The 20,352-nt window shown below is 41.3% G+C and overlaps 1 protein-coding gene across 4 annotated transcripts; it reads right to left on the bottom strand.

The window, feature by feature from the left end:
* Positions 1–1,885: 1,885 nt before the first annotated feature.
* Positions 1,886–18,006, bottom strand: LOC308316045 (deoxyribonuclease-1-like). 4 transcript variants are annotated; one of them, XR_013964109.1, is made up of 11 exons: positions 17,771–18,006; positions 16,813–16,898; positions 13,039–13,127; positions 12,466–12,552; positions 11,520–11,632; positions 10,381–10,493; positions 8,356–8,513; positions 7,897–7,993; positions 6,585–6,690; positions 2,959–3,037; positions 2,192–2,332 (listed from the first exon to the last, which is right to left on the bottom strand). XR_013964109.1 is itself a non-coding variant. In XM_080764391.1 (10 exons), the coding sequence occupies exons 2-10, from the start codon at positions 16,891–16,893 to the stop codon at positions 2,205–2,207; spliced, it is 972 nt and encodes a 323-aa protein (XP_080620517.1). In that variant the 5' UTR covers positions 16,894–16,898; positions 17,771–18,006; the 3' UTR covers positions 1,886–2,204. The 4 variants fall into 4 exon arrangements, 2 of the variants coding, with proteins under 2 accessions (XP_080620517.1, XP_080620516.1); XR_013964110.1 differs by having other exon boundaries at positions 2,195–2,335; XM_080764391.1 differs by lacking the exon at positions 2,959–3,037 and having other exon boundaries at positions 1,886–2,332.
* Between the last annotated feature and the right edge of the window lie 2,346 nt (positions 18,007–20,352).

Below are 20,352 nucleotides of genomic sequence, written 5' to 3' on the forward strand. Positions count from 1 at the left end.
TTACTGTAAGCTTTTGGCCATTTCCTTCCTTCAGGGATAAAGTGAATGCAGCAGGGTTCAAACATCACTTCTAGTCACTATGAAATGTTTGGCCGAGTAGTGTACCAATATGTCAAAACATTTCATAGTGACTACAGACGTCAAGGGAATTGTAGTCCTAGATTTAGTGGACTACGTCATTAGATAAAAATATATAAACTGATATGCAATGATGCAGATGTCAGGCAGTAGACATCATCATACAACATGGAACAGAATTTCGTGGAGAAGTTCTGCAGACCTGCAGACCTCATTGTGATATTATCACAATGAGGTCTGCAAAACTTCTCCACGAAATTCTGTAGTCCATAACAAAACTGTTTATGGGGTGCCGTGGTAAAACATTTGCAAATGGGTCCATGGCCTAATAATACATATCTTTGGGTGACATTAACATGTTTTTTAAATGGGTCTAGTTGCTTTGAAATATTGTAATTGAACTATAATGTTTCTGCACCCATTATGCCTGAAGGTCTACAACAGTAGCCTGAAATAAATATGAAATTATTATGAAATAGCTTATGAGAATTGAGAGTGCAGATGCTGCTTTTCTCACATACTTGCATGATTCAGCTCCAGCACCTCGCCTCAGTTTTTTTAATGGATAAGTATTTTCACCTTCTTCATGCCCATGTTATTTAAAATGAGGCCGGAGGCGCTGGTTGTACGTGGGGTTTTGATCATTACATTGGAAAGCTATACATTTTTATGTATAGGCCTAATTTGATTTGTAACCAGAAATTCCTCAAACAAGTCGAAACCTGGGTTAATTATTATTTCAGTAGTGCTTTAGAACCTCTCGCTTATAAGAATAATGTGCTCCAAGTGCTCAAAGCACTTTACAACAGTCCATTCATTCATTAATTGGGAGGTGACGTGAAGCGGCGAAAAGTCAACGTCAGCGTCCTCACTTCCCACATTCACCAATGGTGGCAAGCTCATACCGCGACCGAAGCATTTAACAATATTTATTACTTGCATTTTAGGTGTCGAGTTAATTGTTCACTGCTCATTATGTTACGCACAGGTGGTGAAAGGAGGTGGTCTGTATGCAGTGTGCCTCTGTGAACACAGGAACATTTGAGGACAAGATGTGAGGGCAGGACGTTCAGGAAGGTTGGTAAAACTTGTTCCTTCTTTGTGAACACTACAAACCCTCAGCACGTCACAGCTTATTAGCTACCTTAAGATTAAAGGGTATTCGAAGTGGTCAAACTATAGCGATAGAATCGAGGAGTGTTTGAGTTGGTCAAAGTAGCAGAATAGAATGTTCAGAAGCATCTTCCATAAAATCCTAATGGTTTTCTAGGACAGTGGTTTTCAACCAGTGGTCCCCGAGGGGCTTGGTGGTCCCCAGGTAAATGATGGAGAGTTGGTAACCAAATGGAGCCTTATAGATCTTTAACTCTTGAGAGCGTAAGGGTCCGTTTGGATTTTATTTTACTCTCTCAAGAGTTAGAAGTTTTATTTTGATTGACGTTTGTCCTAATGGTACCACATCAATACAGCATGGAAATGTGGACCAAGTCTTATCCAATGAGAACAACATATTCTATGTTTTGGGTCTGAGAGGCTAAATGACATCAACTGGTGTTCTGTGGCTCAAATGCTGAATAAATATGGATTTAGGATATATGTTCATTTATATATTTATATGTTCCTCAATCTGTGATTTCTTCAACTGCTTGTTGTGAGATTTTACTTTATCTATTAATTTAATGTGAACATAGGAGCATTAATTAGAACATCAGAATAATACGAGAGCCGCACATAATATAAAATAAATTAGACCGCTTTAATGAGGCAACCATGTGATGTAGAGAAAGGAATATCTCGAGTAGTTTATGAACTTGTTTATTTTCAGCAACAAACCATATAATGTAACATTCATTAGACGTAACCAATCATTAGCTTCATATATAATCTATGATTCAGACAGCTTCATATAATCTAACATTCATTGAACAGTTTCATATACCGTATATAAGATTCTGACAATTTCATATAATCTAAGATCAGACAACTTCATATAATCTAACATTCATTGGACAGCTTGAACGAGGTGACCTTGTGCTTCAGCAGGATCTAACATTCATTGAACAGTTTCATATATAAAACATTCTGACAAATTCATATAATCTAAGATTCAGACAACTTCATATAATCTAACATTCATTGGTCAGCTTCAACGAGGTGACCTTGTGCTTCAACAGGATGATCTGCAGGTGAAGTTTCTCTCGTTCCAACAGAAGGTTTCCCTTTTGAAGTTTCAGCACTTCCATCTGTAAGCTCTCTGCTGGAGATCACGTACGTACACACACACACACACACACACACACACACACACACACACACACACACACACACACACAGGAAGTATATTATTATTTAACCACTTAAAACCTGCCGTTCCTTGTCGTCATACAGTAGGTGGACGTTTTTTTTCTTATTTTTTTAATATTCAAAAAATTCCAAAACCTGCGAAAAAATATCAGTTCTACAGTCTCACAACATGTTTGTGAGCTTGTCTCACAACATGTTTGTGAGCTTGTCTCACAACATGTTTGTGAGCTTGTCTCACAACATGTTTGTGAGCTTGTCTCACAACATGTTTGTGAGCTTGTCTCACAACATGTTTGTGAGCTTGTAGATCCACTATTTTTGCCATTCATTCGTCACATGACAAAGTATACAGTAGCTGTAGAGTATAGGGCTAAGGTGGTTCATCTCAAGGGTATTATTATTTTACTCAATACTTTTACTTCAACTACATTTGACTGAGAGTATAATAGAACTAGCAGACAAAATAATCTATAGTTTATAGTCTATATAGTCTTCAATGTTTTTCAGGCCACACACAAAGTAAAGACGAGTTGAACGTGATACCACAAACAGAAATCAGATCAGGTTGCCACTCACACTACACCCGAACACCCCCTGACAAAACCACTCCAGGGACGACACCATCGCTACAGCACTGCACACCACCCTCTCTCACCTGGAGAGAGACGAGTCCTATGTGAGTATGCTGTTTATAGACCACTGTTTGTCAAAGTGGGCGCTGTGGCACCCTAGCTCTGGTCCAGTTTACATGTGCGTTAGCGAGTCTCTATCACTAACGCTGTAAGGATGGAGAAGGTCTTGGTCGCAAGAGCAGAAAGTGCTGACCTTAACAGCTTATCAAGGAGTTAGGTCTTGATGTTCTTCAGTTTTGGGAGCAAGTTAAGAATGCTTAAATTGCAGGTTTGGTTTAGAATCTCATACAGACAAGGTTGACAATTAATAATCGGACAGAGACTGGTGCTGGCGTGGATGCCTTATATAAGGAGGGGATGACGTCACAACTAGGTAGGCGTGACGACATCCCTGACAAACGCCCTGACTGGAAAGCCTCTGCGCACACGGGTAAATTTCACTGCTGTGCGAGTGGTCCAACTTTTTACCGAAAATAAACAAAACTACTCTTCTAATTAAGCCCATTTTGTGTTGGTGAAAGTCTATTCTCCAGGCTGGGAAGTGTCTCAGCTTCTCTTGTGCACTTTGTGCCATTTTAAAGTAATGTACCGGACAGAGTAATGAGAGAGACTATAATGCACTGGACCAGGGGCTCATATCTGGAATTTATCAACATCACTTCAGTTTAACCACTTAGACCCCTCTATACTTCTTAAGGCAGACCACCAAACCTCCTCTGCAAAACGTTGCCGATCTGCTATGTTTGGGTGAATATATACTCTCTACAGAATAGGGATGCTGGGTTTCAAGTGGTTAAATATATGAAGTTATTTTCAAGCTGTCGTAATGGAAACTGCTATTCTCAATCTACATATTTACGTACCGCAATGTGAAGGACGTAATGTCATTCAGGGGTGAATTGTATTTGCAGGTGTGACCTGAGTAAAAAAAGTTGGACGACTTTTATAGAGTACATATGACAGTGTTTGACACCATAATCCCCCTAAAACTAGACACCACAAGCTCTCTATAGCCTAAAGGCCAAACCCCAGCCATGAGTTTCGGTCAGAACTATGCCATGTGGTGTGGATGGAAACACAGACTGACCGTTAGCACGTACAGGAGCCCTCTTCTCTACTCCCTGTACAATACGACTGTGTGGTCATGCACAGTTCCAACCAAATCTACTTTATGGACGACACCACAGTGATATATAGGCCTGATCGCAATGATGTAACAGCCTTGAGGAGAGAAGTGGAGAACCTGGCACAATGCTGCCAGGAGAACAACCTATAGCCTAAGCCTTGCATAGGCAGCCTTCACCTGCCTTTGCCATGCATATCGACCCAGGCAGATTAAGTCTGGCCCCTCTCAATTGAGGGAGGACTTTACGGCCAAAGTGGTGACAACGAGCCAACCAGATTCGTCTGGAACCAGGCTATAACCAACCAGGGCCCAGTATGCAAATATGGGACGGGACATTGCAGAAAGGAAATCTAACGCTGAGAGGGACGAGACTGATATCCACGCAGTGATATTAGTATCGCTATGCGAGGCTAAGAACAACCTGCCTCTCAACGTTGACTAAACTACACCAAAGAGCTAATCTTCGACTACAGGAGGCCTCGACAAGAGAACACTCTCTCATCCAAATCGGTGGTGGTGCATTGGAGAGTGTCAGAGAGTTCACAGTCCTGGGGGTGAACATCACTGATCTCACCTGGCATGTGCAGACAGAGTGGGTAGAGTGAAGAAGTCACAGTAACGCCTCTACCTTCTCAGACAACTACAGAAGGCTGCCACGCACAGTACGGGCCCCAAAGTCATTTCTACAGGTGTCACCGAGAGCAAACGTTTTATTTTCGTTCGCATTCGGCAGGTCAAGAATCAATGAGCCTGTGACGACGCAATGTGACATGGCTCCGTTTGCTGTACCCCCTCCAACTGTATATTCCAGTACTTTCCCCATTTTCAACTCTTATTATATTTTGACACTTGCTTTGACGTATGTTTTCTCATGCCAATAAAGCTCCTTTGAATTGAATTGAGAGCAACCTGACTGGCCGCTTCACTGCCTGGTATGGTCACTGTACCGTCCTCAACCACAAGCTGTGCATACACATACAGCCAAGTGCCCCTCTAATCCAAGTTATATCCGATGAAAGCTGTGTCAGCTATAGCAACGCCTCAAACATAGACTGTTTGTCTATTTCAAATGCTGCTGCGAAGCAGTCTCAGGGCAAAAGCTTCCCTCGTAGTATAACCACGATCTGACAAGAATACAAATAAACCATGACAGAAGAAAACGATAACCAGCCTAAAATATACCTAAACTCTTATATAGAAGGTATACTGTTGCAGTTAGTATAGTTTATAGGTACTGATAAATGCTGATTTTTTTAATAGGTCAAGCTTATGTACATTGTACATTTTGTTATGCATTTTTCTTCTTATTATTATTATTATTATATGTACCTATTGTATATGCTATGTTGCCTGAAGGAAGCCCGAATAGGTTTTACACTTCTTTACCTTCTGTGCACAAGTCATATCATACAAATCTTGAAGATGTTTCTATAACTGAAAACATGTTATTCAGTTATAGAAACATAACATTATAGAAAGGTATTTATGTATGAGAGAGGAGCACTTATACAACACGTCTTTGAACTTTAATCGTCCTTTGTTTTCTACTTCCCATTTCTCCCCATTTCTTATAAGAGTTAAACTGAAGCAGTTAAATTGATTTACGATAAAACGTCAAATTCTTAGCATTCCTTCTCAGCTGAGACTCTTGCTGCTCTTCCATTACGCTGCACTGTGCATACTGTACTGTATGACCAGAGGCTATCTTTGTGATGGTGGCGTAAAAATGATTCAACTCTTTTTAGTTTTAGTTTATTTATTTCTGTCATTTTTAACCCGTTTAGACCTGAGGACGTTTTTTTTAAAACGCATTCTAAGTCCCGACCTACTTTTTCTGAAAAACTGTACAGAGAAACAACCCAAAAATATAAAAACCAAAAAGGTGTTCCTGTCCGTAATGGGTTAAACATAAAACATTTGTATGAAATGGTATATGGGCTGAAGACGAAGCTTATTTGCCCACCTTATAAAATATCACAGTAGCATAATAGGAAATGTAAGGGTATACAACAGTGGTTCCCAAAGTGGGGTCCGGGGACCCCCAGGGGTCCTTGAGGGAGTTACAGGGGGTCCCCAGCTAAATGATAGTTTGGAACCAAATGGACCCTTATGGGGCTGTAACTCTGAGAGTGTACAAATGGAACCAAATATTTGGTTACATTTGTACACTCTCAATCAAATTAACATTGATTTTACAATATAACTTGGGGGTCCCAGAGATAGAAATGCCATTAAATGGGGGTCTGTAGACTAATGCATGTCAAACTGGTTGTCCTTCTCTTATGAGGGTCCTTGGCATATGTTTTTCAAATGGGGGTCCATCCAGTCAACTGACTGGAGGAGTTGAAAGTCACATGTCAAATAAAACAAATATCAGACATGTGTATGATGGGTGGACATTCTTGAACCTGTACTGCTACAGGTACATTATTATGGCGTTATACCTTCAGTGTCAGTACAGTGTGTCAGAGGTGATGGTGGTGTGTGTTCTGGCTGAGCAGCAAGGCGTAACTCCACCTCCACCGGGTAGTGGTCACTCACTTTCAGAGCCTGTAAGTATGGGCAAAACAAATTATCAGTGTAAATGAGGAATGGATCACAATGGAAACAAGCCTTTTATATGGCTTTTTAGCATTATTGTACCGCTGTGGTATTTTGCAAACTGTTCATAAAGTATTCAATCAATCAATCAATCAATCAATCTATGCAGGGTAGTTCTACAAGCCAATGCAATAACCCATAGAATTTAAATGTGTGGGGAATGTGCTGTTAAGATAAGACAAGATAAGATCTTTATTGTCACTGCATGTCACTGTATGACACATACAACGAAACGTTGACATAAAGTTGCTCGTTTTATAACTGGAACAGAACTAATATTAACCACATGAACCCTAGCTGGCTGGCATCCATATTCTGGCCACGTCATAATAACAGGCAAATATGTGGTGAAAAAAAGACATGGAAAACAGATATATAAGCTCACAACTGTCACAATTTGCAATGCGGTGTGAGCTTGCATAATAGTGTTGCATTTTTAGCAGTACAGCATATATATGGTTCAAGAGGTCAACATTATATCAACATTTCTTAGTGAATTATATAAAAAGATGATTTGAAGGGGATAGGGACCGACCTCTCCTGTCCATCTTTTTATTTGTCAGGCCAAGTGTTATCTATTCCAGTAGTTCCTAAAGTGGGGTCCGGGGACCCCCAGGGGTCCTTGAGGGAGTTCCAGGGGGTACCCAACTAAATGACAGTTTGGAACCAAATGGACCAAGGGGCCAGCTATGCACTCCAATGTTGAAGCGCTGGGCCCTAGTGGTAAGAGGAAGGACTGCAGGCGGACCCGTGGATTCTTGACGAGGAAACCCCGTGCAACCGAGCGCCCAATGTAAAGCCCAGGTGCACTCTGGGTGCACTTCCGCATTTGGACACCAAAATTTGGTGAAAGTGAAATGCTGAATCAGCGAAATAGACGGTACTTCCGGCAGCCTTCCGGGTGCTTCAAAACGCCACTGAGCAACTTCCACTGACATGAATAGCGGAGGGGGCGGAGCTTCGCGCTAGTTTAGTCTCTATCCTTTTAATACTCTATGAAATGGACCCTTTGGGGTCTTTAACTCTGAGAGTGTACAAATGGGGAAACTGCAGGATTCATGTGGTCAAACTCAATACTCAGCTCAGTGAGACACCCAAGGAGTGTGCAGTCAGTCAGTCAGTCAGTCATATCATAGAATATAATGAGAAATGTACCTCTCGTTCTGTCAGTTTGAACGCTTTTTGGAAATTGAAAGGCTTTGCTGAGTCTGGAACAATGGCTTCCAACATGTCCTGTCCATACACCACAATCCTACCAGGGAGACACACATTATTAGTATTAGTAGTAGTAGTAGTAGTAGTTGTAGTAGTAGTACTTTTGGTCTTTTTAAGTACAACTTGATGCCATAGTATGTGTGTATATTGTGTGGTATTACTAATTTCACTAAAATTAAAAAATGTGAGTACTTTCTTCCACCCAGCTTAAATTCAAGACTCGAGGCAAACCAAAAACAATCTTCTTTTCCGACCCTTGGGGCGCGAATGGATGCCACAAGAAGTACACATGATCTGCATGTCTGTCGTATAAGGTTGTGTACCAGCAGTAGAGTATAAAGTACACATGCATGCCTGTGTCGTAAGGTTGTACCAGCAGTAGAGTATAAGTGCACATGCCTGTCGTAGGTGTGCTCGTTCGCCGTGCGGGCGGTGGTGTCCACATCGTCTCCGATCAGCCAGTGGAAGTTCTTGTCGCTGCGGATGCGGATCTCTTTCATCTCCTCGTCTGAGACGTACGCCCCGTCTGCGTTGAAGTCTCCCAGGATCATTATGTTCTAGAATAGCGGAGAGAGAGAGATAAGATGTAATGTATGAATGAATGAACCATTGTAAAGCGCTTTGAGCACTTGGAAAAGCGCTATATTAATTCATTAAGATCCACACATACAGTACATAAATACCGGTTATTATCTGGGTTTGAAATGTCCCCGAGTTAACTTACAGCAGTGCTTTCCCAAAGTGGGGTCGGGGCTCCTTGAGGGAGTTCCAAAGGGGGTCCCAAGCTAAATGATAGTTAGGAACCAAATGGACCCTTATGAGTCTGTAACTCAGAGAGTGTATAAATGGTACCGAATGGACCCTAATGGGTCCATTTGGTTCCATTTGTACACTCTAACAGTTAAATTAACTTTGATTTTACAATATGTATTGGGGGTCCCAGAGATAGAAATGCCATTAAATAGGGGGTCGTATAGCCTAATTCAGGTCAAACCAGTGAAAATATTCTCTTATGGGGGTCCTTGGCATATCTTTTTAAATGGGAGGTACGTAGCCTAATAAGTATCATTTTGGGGGTCCTTGACATGAAAAGGTTTGGGAATTAACCGCTGACTTAGTGTGAAAATCTAAATGTGTTTTTTATCATTATGTACATGAGATGCAAGGATAACAACCACCGTGAACCTTGAACATAGTGATGCAGTGCAGTAGTGATTGCTGTAGTTATAGTTAGTGTAAACTTCCTCTGCTGCTGGTGATAAGTGATATCTGATTCACATTATAGGAGTTTTCTTGGAATAAACGTCGCATTACACCTTAGACAGGCAGCCTCTTTAAAGCACAGCTCAAGACCTACGTATTTCTTTTTCGTTTTCTTTTTTTTGCAGCAGTAATTCATAATAAAATAATAAAAAAATGTAATTAAATAAGTAACTATTGTAAAAAATAACTTAAAGTCAGCAATAGTAACAATTAGTAACAATAAAATGTTACTAACAAGACTCTGTATGAGGGAATACCAAGGGTGAGCCAGAAAATGGCAGCCAGGAGAATCTGCCCCTAACGACAATAGAGGGTACTGTCCTAAAGGAGGTCGGTGACTTCAAATACCTGGGCGCATGGGTCGACTCCACAGAGAAGGACCTTAAAGTGAGGAAGGCACTTGCCTGGCGAGCTCTTAACGGTATGACCAGTGTGTGGAAATCCAACCTCCCCCGACACATCAAGATCAGTTTCTTCTCTGCTACCGTGGAGTCCGTCCTCCTCTACGGCTGTGAATGCTGGACACTTACACAAGCCCTACAGAAATCCCTGGACGGGTGCTACACCAGAATGTTACGTGTGGTACTTACCATCAACCAGGATGAGCACATCACCAACAAGCGTCTGTACGGGGCATTACCAAGTGTAACGGAGAAGATAGCAGTAAGGAGACTAGCTGGCCACTGCCACCGACATCAAGAACTCCCGGCCAAAAAGCTTGTACTGTGGGAACCAACACACGGGCATCGATCGAGAGGACGTCCCACACCTACTTACGTGGACGTACTAAAGAAAGATACTGGTGCGGAAAGCACAAAGGAGCTGGCCAGATGTATGGAGAACCGAGATGACTGGAGACGACGATGGAGGGCTCGTCTGAGGACGACGTAGAGAGAGAATGAGACTATATAGCAGGGGGGACACTGCCAAAGACATCAAGAACTACCAGCCAGCAAACTGGTGCTCTGGGAACCAACACGTGTGCACCAGTCACGAGGACGTCCCTCTCACTAACATACGTGGATGTACTCAAGAACAACGCAGGAGTGCAAAGTACCAACGAACTGGCCGTATGTACGGAGAACTGGGATGAGTGGAAGCGATGATGGAGGGCTCGTCTGAGGACGACCTAGAGAGAGATTAATATTTTGCAAGACTCACGTCGGTTTTCCATTTGTCTCTGACCAGCAGGAAGACCTCATAGAGTTCGTCCAGTTCTTTCTCAGAGTCATGTGGTTTGGTGTGAACCGGGATCAGGATGATGTCTTTCAGCACTGGAACAGAAATACTCGTTTTAGATTAGAAGAATATAAGAATGTGCGTCAGATCCTGCAGTGTCTAGGTGAGACATGATGACCTTCAACACAACCTAAATGTCTCAATAGAAAAACAGGGAGACAAAACCACCCCAATTTATACAAGCTGAACTCTGCCTTCCATAGTATGAAAGTATAGTATGAAACTATGATGTAATGCTTTCTGCAGAAAAACATAAGGGGGAGGTGCAACGGGCATATTATTATTAGTCTTGTGTAGTCGCGTGCGCTCTGTAATTTGTGTGTATACTCTAAGCCTAACATTAATCCTAGGATCATGCTTCACAAAGTCTTCGGCAAACAAAAGGGCTCCTTTTATTGTTTCCGTTGTCAGGTGCCTGATCATGAGTTTGTTATGTTTTGACGGCCGGACGAGATATTATCATCTTAAGACATTTTATAGACCGGTTTATCCAGATTGTAATTTACACACAGTTAACCTACATCCGATCAGGGCCATATAGACAGAGTTACGACATTGAGGGGGCAGAAAACAGCCCGGTCACGTGGTTCATGTACTCACGCGAGGCCATAGACTCAAATGCATTCCGTAAACTTCTGGTGTCCCTATTCACCAAATAGAAGTCTATGTAGAAGATGGGTCCGCATTGGACTGGCCCCATGAAGTGAACAGAGTTGTCGTAAGACTCGCAACTCTGTCTTTACTCTGTTGTGTGTTTTCAACAGAATGTATGCCAACTAGTGTTGCTTGGTCTGAACGTGACGTATACCAGTGTTGTGTGGTCTGAACGTGACGTATACCAGTGCTGTGTGGTTTGAACGTGATGTATACCAGTGTTGTGTGGTTTGAATGTGACGTATACCAGTGCTGTGTGGTTTGAACATGATGTACTGTATACCAGTGTTGTGTGGTTTGAACGTGACGTATAACAGTGTTGTGTGGTTTGAACGTGACGTATAACAGTGTTGTGTGGTTTGAACGTGACGTATAACAGTGTTGTGTGGTTTGAATGTGACGTATACCAGTGTTGTGTGGTTTGAAGTGAAGGATGTACGGCTCTCTGGAGAAAACATCCATGTCGTCCACCTGGTTGTCCTCGTACTGATAGCAGTCGTGAAGATCCACCACATCGTCCCTGATGGAGACACAGTGACACACTGCATGATGCTAATGATCCACCATGTCATCCCTGATGGAGACACAGTGACACACTGCATGATGCTAATGATCCACCATGTCATCCCTGATGGAGACACAGTGACACACTGCATGATGCTAATGATTCACCACGTCATCCCTGATGGAGACACAGTGACACACTGCATGATGCTAATGATTCACCACATCATCCCTGATGGAGACACAGTGACACACTGCATGATGCTAATGATTCACCACATCATCCCTGATGGAGACACAGTGACACACTGCATGATGCTAATGATTCACCACGTCATCCCTGATGGAGACACAGTGACACACTGCATGATGCTAATGATTCACCACATCATCCCTGATGGAGACACAGTGACACACTGCATGATGCTAATGATTCACCATGTCATCCCTGATGGAGACACAGTGACACACTGCATGATGCTAATGATTCACCACGTCATCCCTGATGGAGACACAGTGACACGATGCATGAGGCCAACTTTGAGAACCAATGCCCTATACCCAACTGGCCTTCCACGCCTGACCAATAAGCTGCTGAAAACCCAACTGGTCTTCCACGCCTGACCAATAAGCTGCTGAAAAGTCAGATTGGTGAACAAATAGGATCCCACCGCCTGTTTTCGACCAGCAGCCGCCCCTCTAGAGTCTAGACCATAAATCATACAGGCTGGGCCAGGCCATGATAGATATAATAATAATATTGTATCCATCCATCCATCCATCTTCAGCTGCTTATCCGGAATAATATTGTATGTGGTATTAAATTCTAAGTAGCCTAATATACTTCACCTGTATAAAAATAAGAACTGCTCCTTGTATCTGGACCTTCCCAGGCGCACGCTGATTTTAATAGTGTAGTGGTGGGTCGTGTTGACACTGTGAAATAGAAGAGAGAAAAAAAGAACATAGAAAACATATAGACACAGAATGTGTGACTGACAATGGAATATATAATGAATCACACTAAAGATTAGATCAGATACACCCTAGATCAGTGGTTCCCAAACCTTTCAGGTCGAGAGCCAAAGCCATTATACGTTTGCCCAGGACGCAAACTAGTAAAAATAGCTTTCACTACACTCTAAAATATATAATTTATTTTTAATGTAGGAAAAGTTATGAAGAGAAGACTTCTGCAAACCCGTTTCCTTTTAGAGCAGGTGTGTAGGAAGGAGCTGAGGAAGGTCTCACGCCCGAAACGTTGCTCGTATATATTTTTTAAACGCTCTTGAACCAGCGGTAGTGGCAGTGTGCGGGTCTCTCTTCTCCTAAATGTAAGATGATCGGCTATATTTTTGCTGAATGTTTGTCCCAGAAGAGGGCTGCTTGTATGTGCTTTGATGATAAGATGTATAAGATCACCTGTTGAGTTCTTGGAGGAAGCGGTCGACCGATGCTCCACTCACGTCCACCACCTCCAGAATGACTATGATGTCGTAGCGAGACACAATCTGTAATTCACACAAATGAAAGTCAGCAATGGTATAAGTAGTATGAACCTTTTATTTTACTTAACCCTATAGGCCTAAACCCAACTTTTGTCACCGACACTAAACCCGGGTATATTTAACCAGATGTAATTTATATTACATAAATATTTCTCATCAAAATGATATTAAAGTAAATGATGCATTTATATAGCGCCTTTATCCAAGGCGCTTTACATAGATTGTGCATTATGTGCATTACATTCACTCACACCGATGGCGGAGGAAACCATGCAAGGCACCAACCAGCACATCAGGAGCAATTAGGGGTTCAGAGTCTTAATCAAGGAGATTTCGACACTAACTCTGGGGGAGTTCGGGTTCGAACTGGCAACCTTGCGGTTACCATCCAGCCACTCCACCCCTGAGCCACCGCCACCGTACAGCAATACATGGCAATGGATATCATGGGGGAGATAGGGCAAAATATTATATATATATAATTTAAAAAAAAAATAATCCTAAAAAATGTGTAATGAAACTGGGAACTTCTCCTTTGGTCCATCCATTCCTGGGACATGTGAGAATGGTCCAGTGGGGAAAGAAATGTCCATTGTGTGGAGTGTGGGATTATTACATTTTTGTTACCCAAAATATAAAGCACTCATTATGCAGAATGTTCATGATGGGTGATGTGCACAAAAAAGCTGATATTATGATTCTGATTTAACAGGGTTTCTTTTAAAAATAAATCCTTTGAAAATAGCTCAATACGTGAAAATAGCTCAATACGTGTCGCGTTGTGAGCTTGTAGATCGTATATACGATAGGCTGAAGGCTGAAGTGGTTAATGTATGTTTTGTAATCAAAGTAACTAAGGTTTTCAAGTGGAGTAAAAGTACCATAGTTGCCTCTGAGATGTAGCGGAGTAGTAAAGTAAAAGTATTGACATTTGGAAATACTCCCAATAATGTAAAATACCTCAAAAAATCTACTTACTGTATGTATAGGCTACACAGTACTGGAGTAAATGTAATAGTTACTCCGTCCCCACCACTGAAACTCAGACCGAATTGAAACCGGAAATAAACCAGAAATAGTGGGAGAGAGAGATAGCATCTATTGTTGTCAGTAACATTATGAAGTAGGCTACATCTTTGTGATGTCACTGAGATGAACGTCATAATGTTACTGATTTCTTTTCAGGCCTCCAGTTCTAGGCAACACAGAATGGGGGGACTTTTTAATATTATACATTATATTAATGACAATGATAGTAAAATGAGTGGTATTCCCCTTCAAGAACAACTTTGGTTGTTAATTCGACTGGTGGTGGCACCGTTGTCATCAACGGTAATCATTCACACCTTTACATGACAACATAATAACAAGACAACATTGTAAGAACGTGCAAAGCATTCCCTGCTGGGCGGGCGACGCCCAAAACAAAACACCCCCGCCATGCACCTTAAGGTGACACACCTACTGTAACTATACCACCCCAGAGGGGCTGTACTATAGTCATGCATTCATTAAAGGTGTTGTAATGTGTAAGTGATACTGTAATGTACTCAAGTATGCGTTAAATAGCTCTGATAGTAATCATTGCTGCTAGGCCACTTTTTAGACCCAAAAAAGAAATGAGACATTTGCCCGGGGCGCAAACTTTATTATTATTTATTATTATATCAGATCTGCTAGAATGGCTATTCAATACTTCTTATACATTTTTTTATTTTTTATTGTTATTTCTTCAGAATTCAAGATATCTTCTACTGAAAATAATAATCTAATTTGTTTTGGAATTCATGAAAACTTAGCTTTTTTTGTGAATGTTTTTTTTTTTAAATGTTTTTAAATAATACTAATTAAAAACCAAATGGAAAGCAAAAATAGGAAACGAAAAATTAAAGGGTAAATGTATCCACTGTCCCACAAATGGGTCCCGAGTGTTTAGGAACCATTGCTATAATAGACTCTCTGGTTTCCAAACTTATTTTTTAGCCCCTGCTTACCGTAGCTAAAGATTTGAACCAAATTAATGAATGTGATTCTTATGTTTTAAAAGGATTTTAAAGGAGATGTCAGGCCCTCTCTCCATGATCTAATAGTAATTCTAGGTTGTAGCCCAAGGAAGACTTGGTATAAAAAGTAATAGGTTTCTTGTTGCTATATTACCATTGCCCCCCCCCCCCCCCCCCCCCCCCATTCTGAAAAAGTAATGTAACCTGTTTAGCGAGCTCTTTTTAAAACTACTTCATTGGAATAACAATTAACCTCTATAAGGAGGAGTCGTCAGTCAGTCAAACTGTACACATTGTAGTGTGTGTGTGTGTGTGTGTGTGTGTGTGTGTGTGTGTGTGTGTGTGTGTGTGTGTGTGTGTGTGCCATCAGCCTTTGGTGGAACTGGAACATAAGCATGGCCTTGGGATATAACTGTCAAACTAATATTGTCCTTGTGTTTTTGGGTATGTTCACATTAAACGTGTGCTTCGTGGACCGATTGCAAAAGACTTAATGCGTGCATCCTTGAGTAGCTAAAGGGGGGAGAAGAAAAACTCAAATCATCTGTCACTTTCTGTATAGTAAGTCTTCAATGTGTTATCATTTGTTCCCTCTGTGTGTTAATATTAATGTGCAGCAGTTGTAACTGCATGGTTTGATCGTACTGTAACCTTTCTTCTGATGTTTATATTTATTTATTTTATATGGACATTGTACAGTAGCCTAGTATAATTTGTAGATGTGACAGCGTGTTAGCATGTGCTAGTTTCACCACCTGTCCACAGGAGACTTTTTTCAAAAAAATACGGTAACACTTTAGATCCAAATAAATAAATTTAAATATAGCCTAATATATAGCCTTGAAATTAAATAATGACGGTCGCGCGTACTAAATTAAATCAAGCCCATTATGTAACTGACATTACATATGCTAGTGTTCCAGAGATGAAACATTGAGAACCATGTCTATTTCTTATTCCGTTCCCATAAACTTCTATATATTAACTCATGTTATCTGATTCAGTACAACTCATATGAGCGAGCAGACAAACATGTGATTATGGACACATTGCCTAATAATGATGACTCAACCAGATAACCCTATTCATCTCTGACTTCCCTGTAACTGACATTGATATCGCATTTCAGATCCTCATGCCTTCTACCCCAATCTGTTGCCTAATAATGATGACTCAACCAGATAACCCTATTCATCTCTGACTTCCCTGTAACTGACAACATTGATATTGCATTTCAGATCCTCATGCCTTCTACCCCAATCTGTTGCCATATGTGACTAGTTCTTCTGTCTTGCTTTGTATGTCCTGGTGGCAGTGTGCTAACTAACAAAGCAATGTCATCTGCATAGTCCATGTCCTCTAGGTTTCTAACAGTGTCTTTCTAATTTCGTGCCAATTAAGGACCCCCATATTGATATAGATTTGAATTGTCAAAAATGTAAAAAGAAAAAAGGAGATATGTACAAGTAGATCTGCTATTTTTGAATAGCCAATGTGTAAATGGATGAAGTGGTTAAAATGATAGTGATGCTATATTAACAAGCTTCGCTGGGGACCCCCTTGACCTTAGCTGGGGACCCCCCCACCCCACACACACACACACACACACTTTGAAAACCACTGGTGTAGCACACCTTTACCACACGCATGTGCACACACGCACGCACGGGATTATTCTACAGTACCTTGACCAACGTTGACAGAACATCTGGATCGGAAATCTTTGCCAGTCCAAACCTCTGTACGTTGAATGATGCGATTTTCATAATTCCTTAGAGAAGAGGTTAGAGTTATTAGAGTCAATACATAATATTAATTAATTAACAACTTTTAAACCCCATTTCAAAAAGTGAAAATAGACATCTTGGATGAGATTAGATGTAGATCTGCTACATTTTTTTTACTCGTTACATTTCTGAAACTTTTTAAATAATCATAATAGAAGACATATGAGGAGGATATTTACTCACGACCCTCGTAAACCACACCCTCCCGGAAATCGACTTCATTTGCATTTTGGGGGAGTGTGTTAAATCAGGCTAGGTTAAACAAGGCTATAAGAGACCCGGAAATGTGTCCCTGAACCATAGTTTTAGCCTTTAGGAATAGACAGCCTCGTCACTCGGCTGATCCAACCTTACTTTAATACATTACACATGCCAGAGGAGAGAGAGCATATGGGCACTACATTTGCCCATAAACCTCAAGTTTAGCAGGCATATACAGTAATATACAGGTGTGATGGTACTTTACGGGAGTTTACCGGAGTTTGTTGGAAAGTTTATCTGGATTTTCCTGTAATGTACACATGCTTTTTGCGCACACAACGTCGACACATCACCTCTCCTCTTCAGTGGAATATAGAGTTTAGAATTGTCAGAAAGTATATTTTCGCAGAAATATTTTTCTGACATCAGGCCGAATCTAATGCCTTCTAAATCTACTGTAGTTCTCACACTTTCGCGATACTGTATTTCGAAAATGCTTAAACATAGCAGACGTACAAGCTCGTAGCCCGACGCAAAGTGATGCACTGAAAGGTTGTAGATCTGCTTTTTTAGCCAACGCTAAAATGACACAGCTATGCTTTCTTGGTTTTAATGATGTTGACTGACACGGATAACTCAAATGAACACTACACACCTGTTGGTCTTTGCTCTCCTCTTCCACAGTGTGCTGCGTTGTTGTCTTGCTCCTCATCTACAGTACTGTGACTCTGTGAGATGTTGTGTGGAGATAGAGGAGGTTTTTACTGTAGCTAGAATACACAGAGGCAACAGTAACACAACCTTAACTGCCATACGTGGGAGCGGAGGTGTGGAACAGCTATTATGTGCTATTGTTATCGGAGGTTTAGCGTGAGTGTGCGTGTGATGACATGTTGGATTATCAGTCTAGCCGTCAGCAGCGTGATGCTACTATGGTGATGGAACGCCCTCAGGTTGACAGACCAGTTCCGTCTTCAGTTCACCGTCCTAAACACACTCTATTATTATCCGGGAGAGTTGTTACAGAGCCCCGAAACGAGTCTCAGCAAGTGCTAGGAATAATAAAAGAGGCAAACAGCCCTGCCAGTTTTCAGAAAAATCCATGTTTCTATGTCAGTGGTGCTCAACCTTTTTTATGTCAAGGACCCCCGGAATTATCTGTATTTGGCCGCAGACCCCCATCAGAAAATATGTTGTTCCAGGGACCCCCCCGGCCCCAGAAGCAAATATTTGAGTTAACAAGGTTCGCTCTGAAAGAATATATATTCAAAGATTTGCGCCACCTTTTCAAGATTTAAAAAAAATAGCAGATCTACAAGCTCGTAGCGCGGCACTCTGTGCCACGCTATGAGCTTGTAGATCTGCTATTTTTCAATAGCTAAAGTATAACATAATGCTTAAAACACCAAAAGGGGTTCCCGTATCAAATACTGCAATGCAGAAATACTCAAGTACGAGTTCGGAATTCAAAATCTACTCGGGTAAAAAGTACAAAAGTAGAAAGTAGCCTACTCATTATGCAGAAGGTCCCATATTTCACACCTTTTCAAATGTATAAATTGTATATTTGAAATTGGCTGATCTACAAGCTCACGTACATGTCACTTTGGGATGCGTAGACTATATGTAAATAGTTCTGAAGTGGTTTTGTAACAACTTAACAATTTACCATAACTAGTAAATATTTCAAATCACTAGTGGAGTTAAAGCACAATATTTTCCTCCGAGATGTAGTGGAGTAAAATGACATAAAAGTACAGTAGGCTACTTGACTAAATTACTTTACAGTTACACCACTGGCCAAAACGTCCCTGGTTATGTAAACGAGAGAGAACAGAATTAAGTGAGTGAAATTCCTACTAATTTCTTACATCTCAGTAAAACAGCACTCTCTAAATCCCATGCATACAAACATTCCGCACGCACGTACACACACAGATATTCTCTCAGGTTTTCCCTTTAAGAAAGTACGTGGTTCAAGGAAAAGCAGGTACTGTACTGTACATTCAGTCTCATAATATTATTGTTATGTACTTGAAACTGCCATACTCCCCAAACTATAAACAGGACAGGGTTACTGATGTAGCCTATACTTAAGTATACAATTTTGAAGAACTTTTACTTTACTTGATTAACTATGTCCATGTTTCTTCTACTGAGCTCCACACACTACAGCTGCATGCAAATATTATACAATTTCCTCTCTGCTGCAGTTATTTGAAACCTTTAGTTACAACTTGTTATTTTGTGGATTCAGATTATAATTACAAAACATTACATGAACCAATTAAGCCCTATTATGTAAAATTCACAATGAGTTTATACAGTGGTTTTAGAATCGGCCTCAGGCCTAAATGGGTCTCTGACTTATTTTCCGTGTGCAAACACTGACAGTATGGGCAACACTTCCATTCAATTCATTTGAGTTATCCGTGGCAGTCAAAAATATGTGGGACAGATAAAAAAGGGGCTTACATACCCCACAATATCTCCCTCCACACAGATTCGACAAATGCTATCAAGCACTGAAGTCACTTAAAAAGCAACATTTAATCCCCATATGTAGAGATACAGGTGTCAAGAAAGAGCAGCTATACAGCAGTCAGTCTGAAACCCAGGACAGCTAGGAGTTAGCCTAGCTGCCATTAATCATTCATTTGAATCAGCTGTGCACTGGAGGGAGATCTTGTAGGGAGAGTAGGCACTAGGCCAGGCCGCATGGGATAGGGTTTCTCAAAGTGGGTGCCGTCGTCCCGTCTGACCGTGGCACGCACTGGCACCCAAGGGCAGGGACGTGCACACATAGACATCAAAGGGGGTGTCAGCTCCTGCCCTTTTACCCGTCTGTAAAACAACTGCCTTTTCCAGACCACAAATACAGCATTTACTATGGTGATGGTGAAAGAAATGCAAAATAAGAAATATAGAAAATAGCCGACATGTAAATTTCACACTTTTTGTAATATGGTTTTGGGATACACCTTGCATGGCTGTGTTTGAATTCCTCGCTCCTCGAAGGAGGAGGAGGCGATATACAGGATTCCTGGCCAGCAGCATACAGGAACAATGCAACCTGTTTGTGTAGCAGGGATGGATGGATGGATGGATGGATGGATGCTGGATGGATGGATGGATGGATGGATGGATGGATGGATGCTGGATGGTTGGATGGATGGATGGCTGGATGGATGGATGGATGGCTGGATGAGGTACAGCACATAGCTGGGGGCCAGACAG

Source organism: Protomyctophum bolini (genome assembly GCF_963924005.1).
Source record: "Protomyctophum bolini genome assembly, chromosome: 5".
NCBI classification, from domain to species: Eukaryota; Metazoa; Chordata; class Actinopteri; order Myctophiformes; family Myctophidae; genus Protomyctophum; species Protomyctophum bolini.

What these genes read in the sequence shown, in the direction of transcription:
- LOC308316045 (XM_080764390.1), bottom strand. Translation starts at nt 16,893, where the DNA reads ATGAAAATCGCATCATTCAACGTACAGAGGTTTGGACTGGCAAAGATT. An exon ending in CTTCAAACCACACAACACTG is followed by an intron (nt 10,494 to 11,519) that starts GTATACGTCACA and finishes TTTCTGTTCCAG; the next exon opens with TGCTGAAAGACATCATCCTG. An exon ending in GAGACAAATGGAAAACCGAC is followed by an intron (nt 8,514 to 10,380) that starts GTGAGTCTTGCA and finishes CCGCTATTCTAG; the next exon opens with AACATAATGATCCTGGGAGA.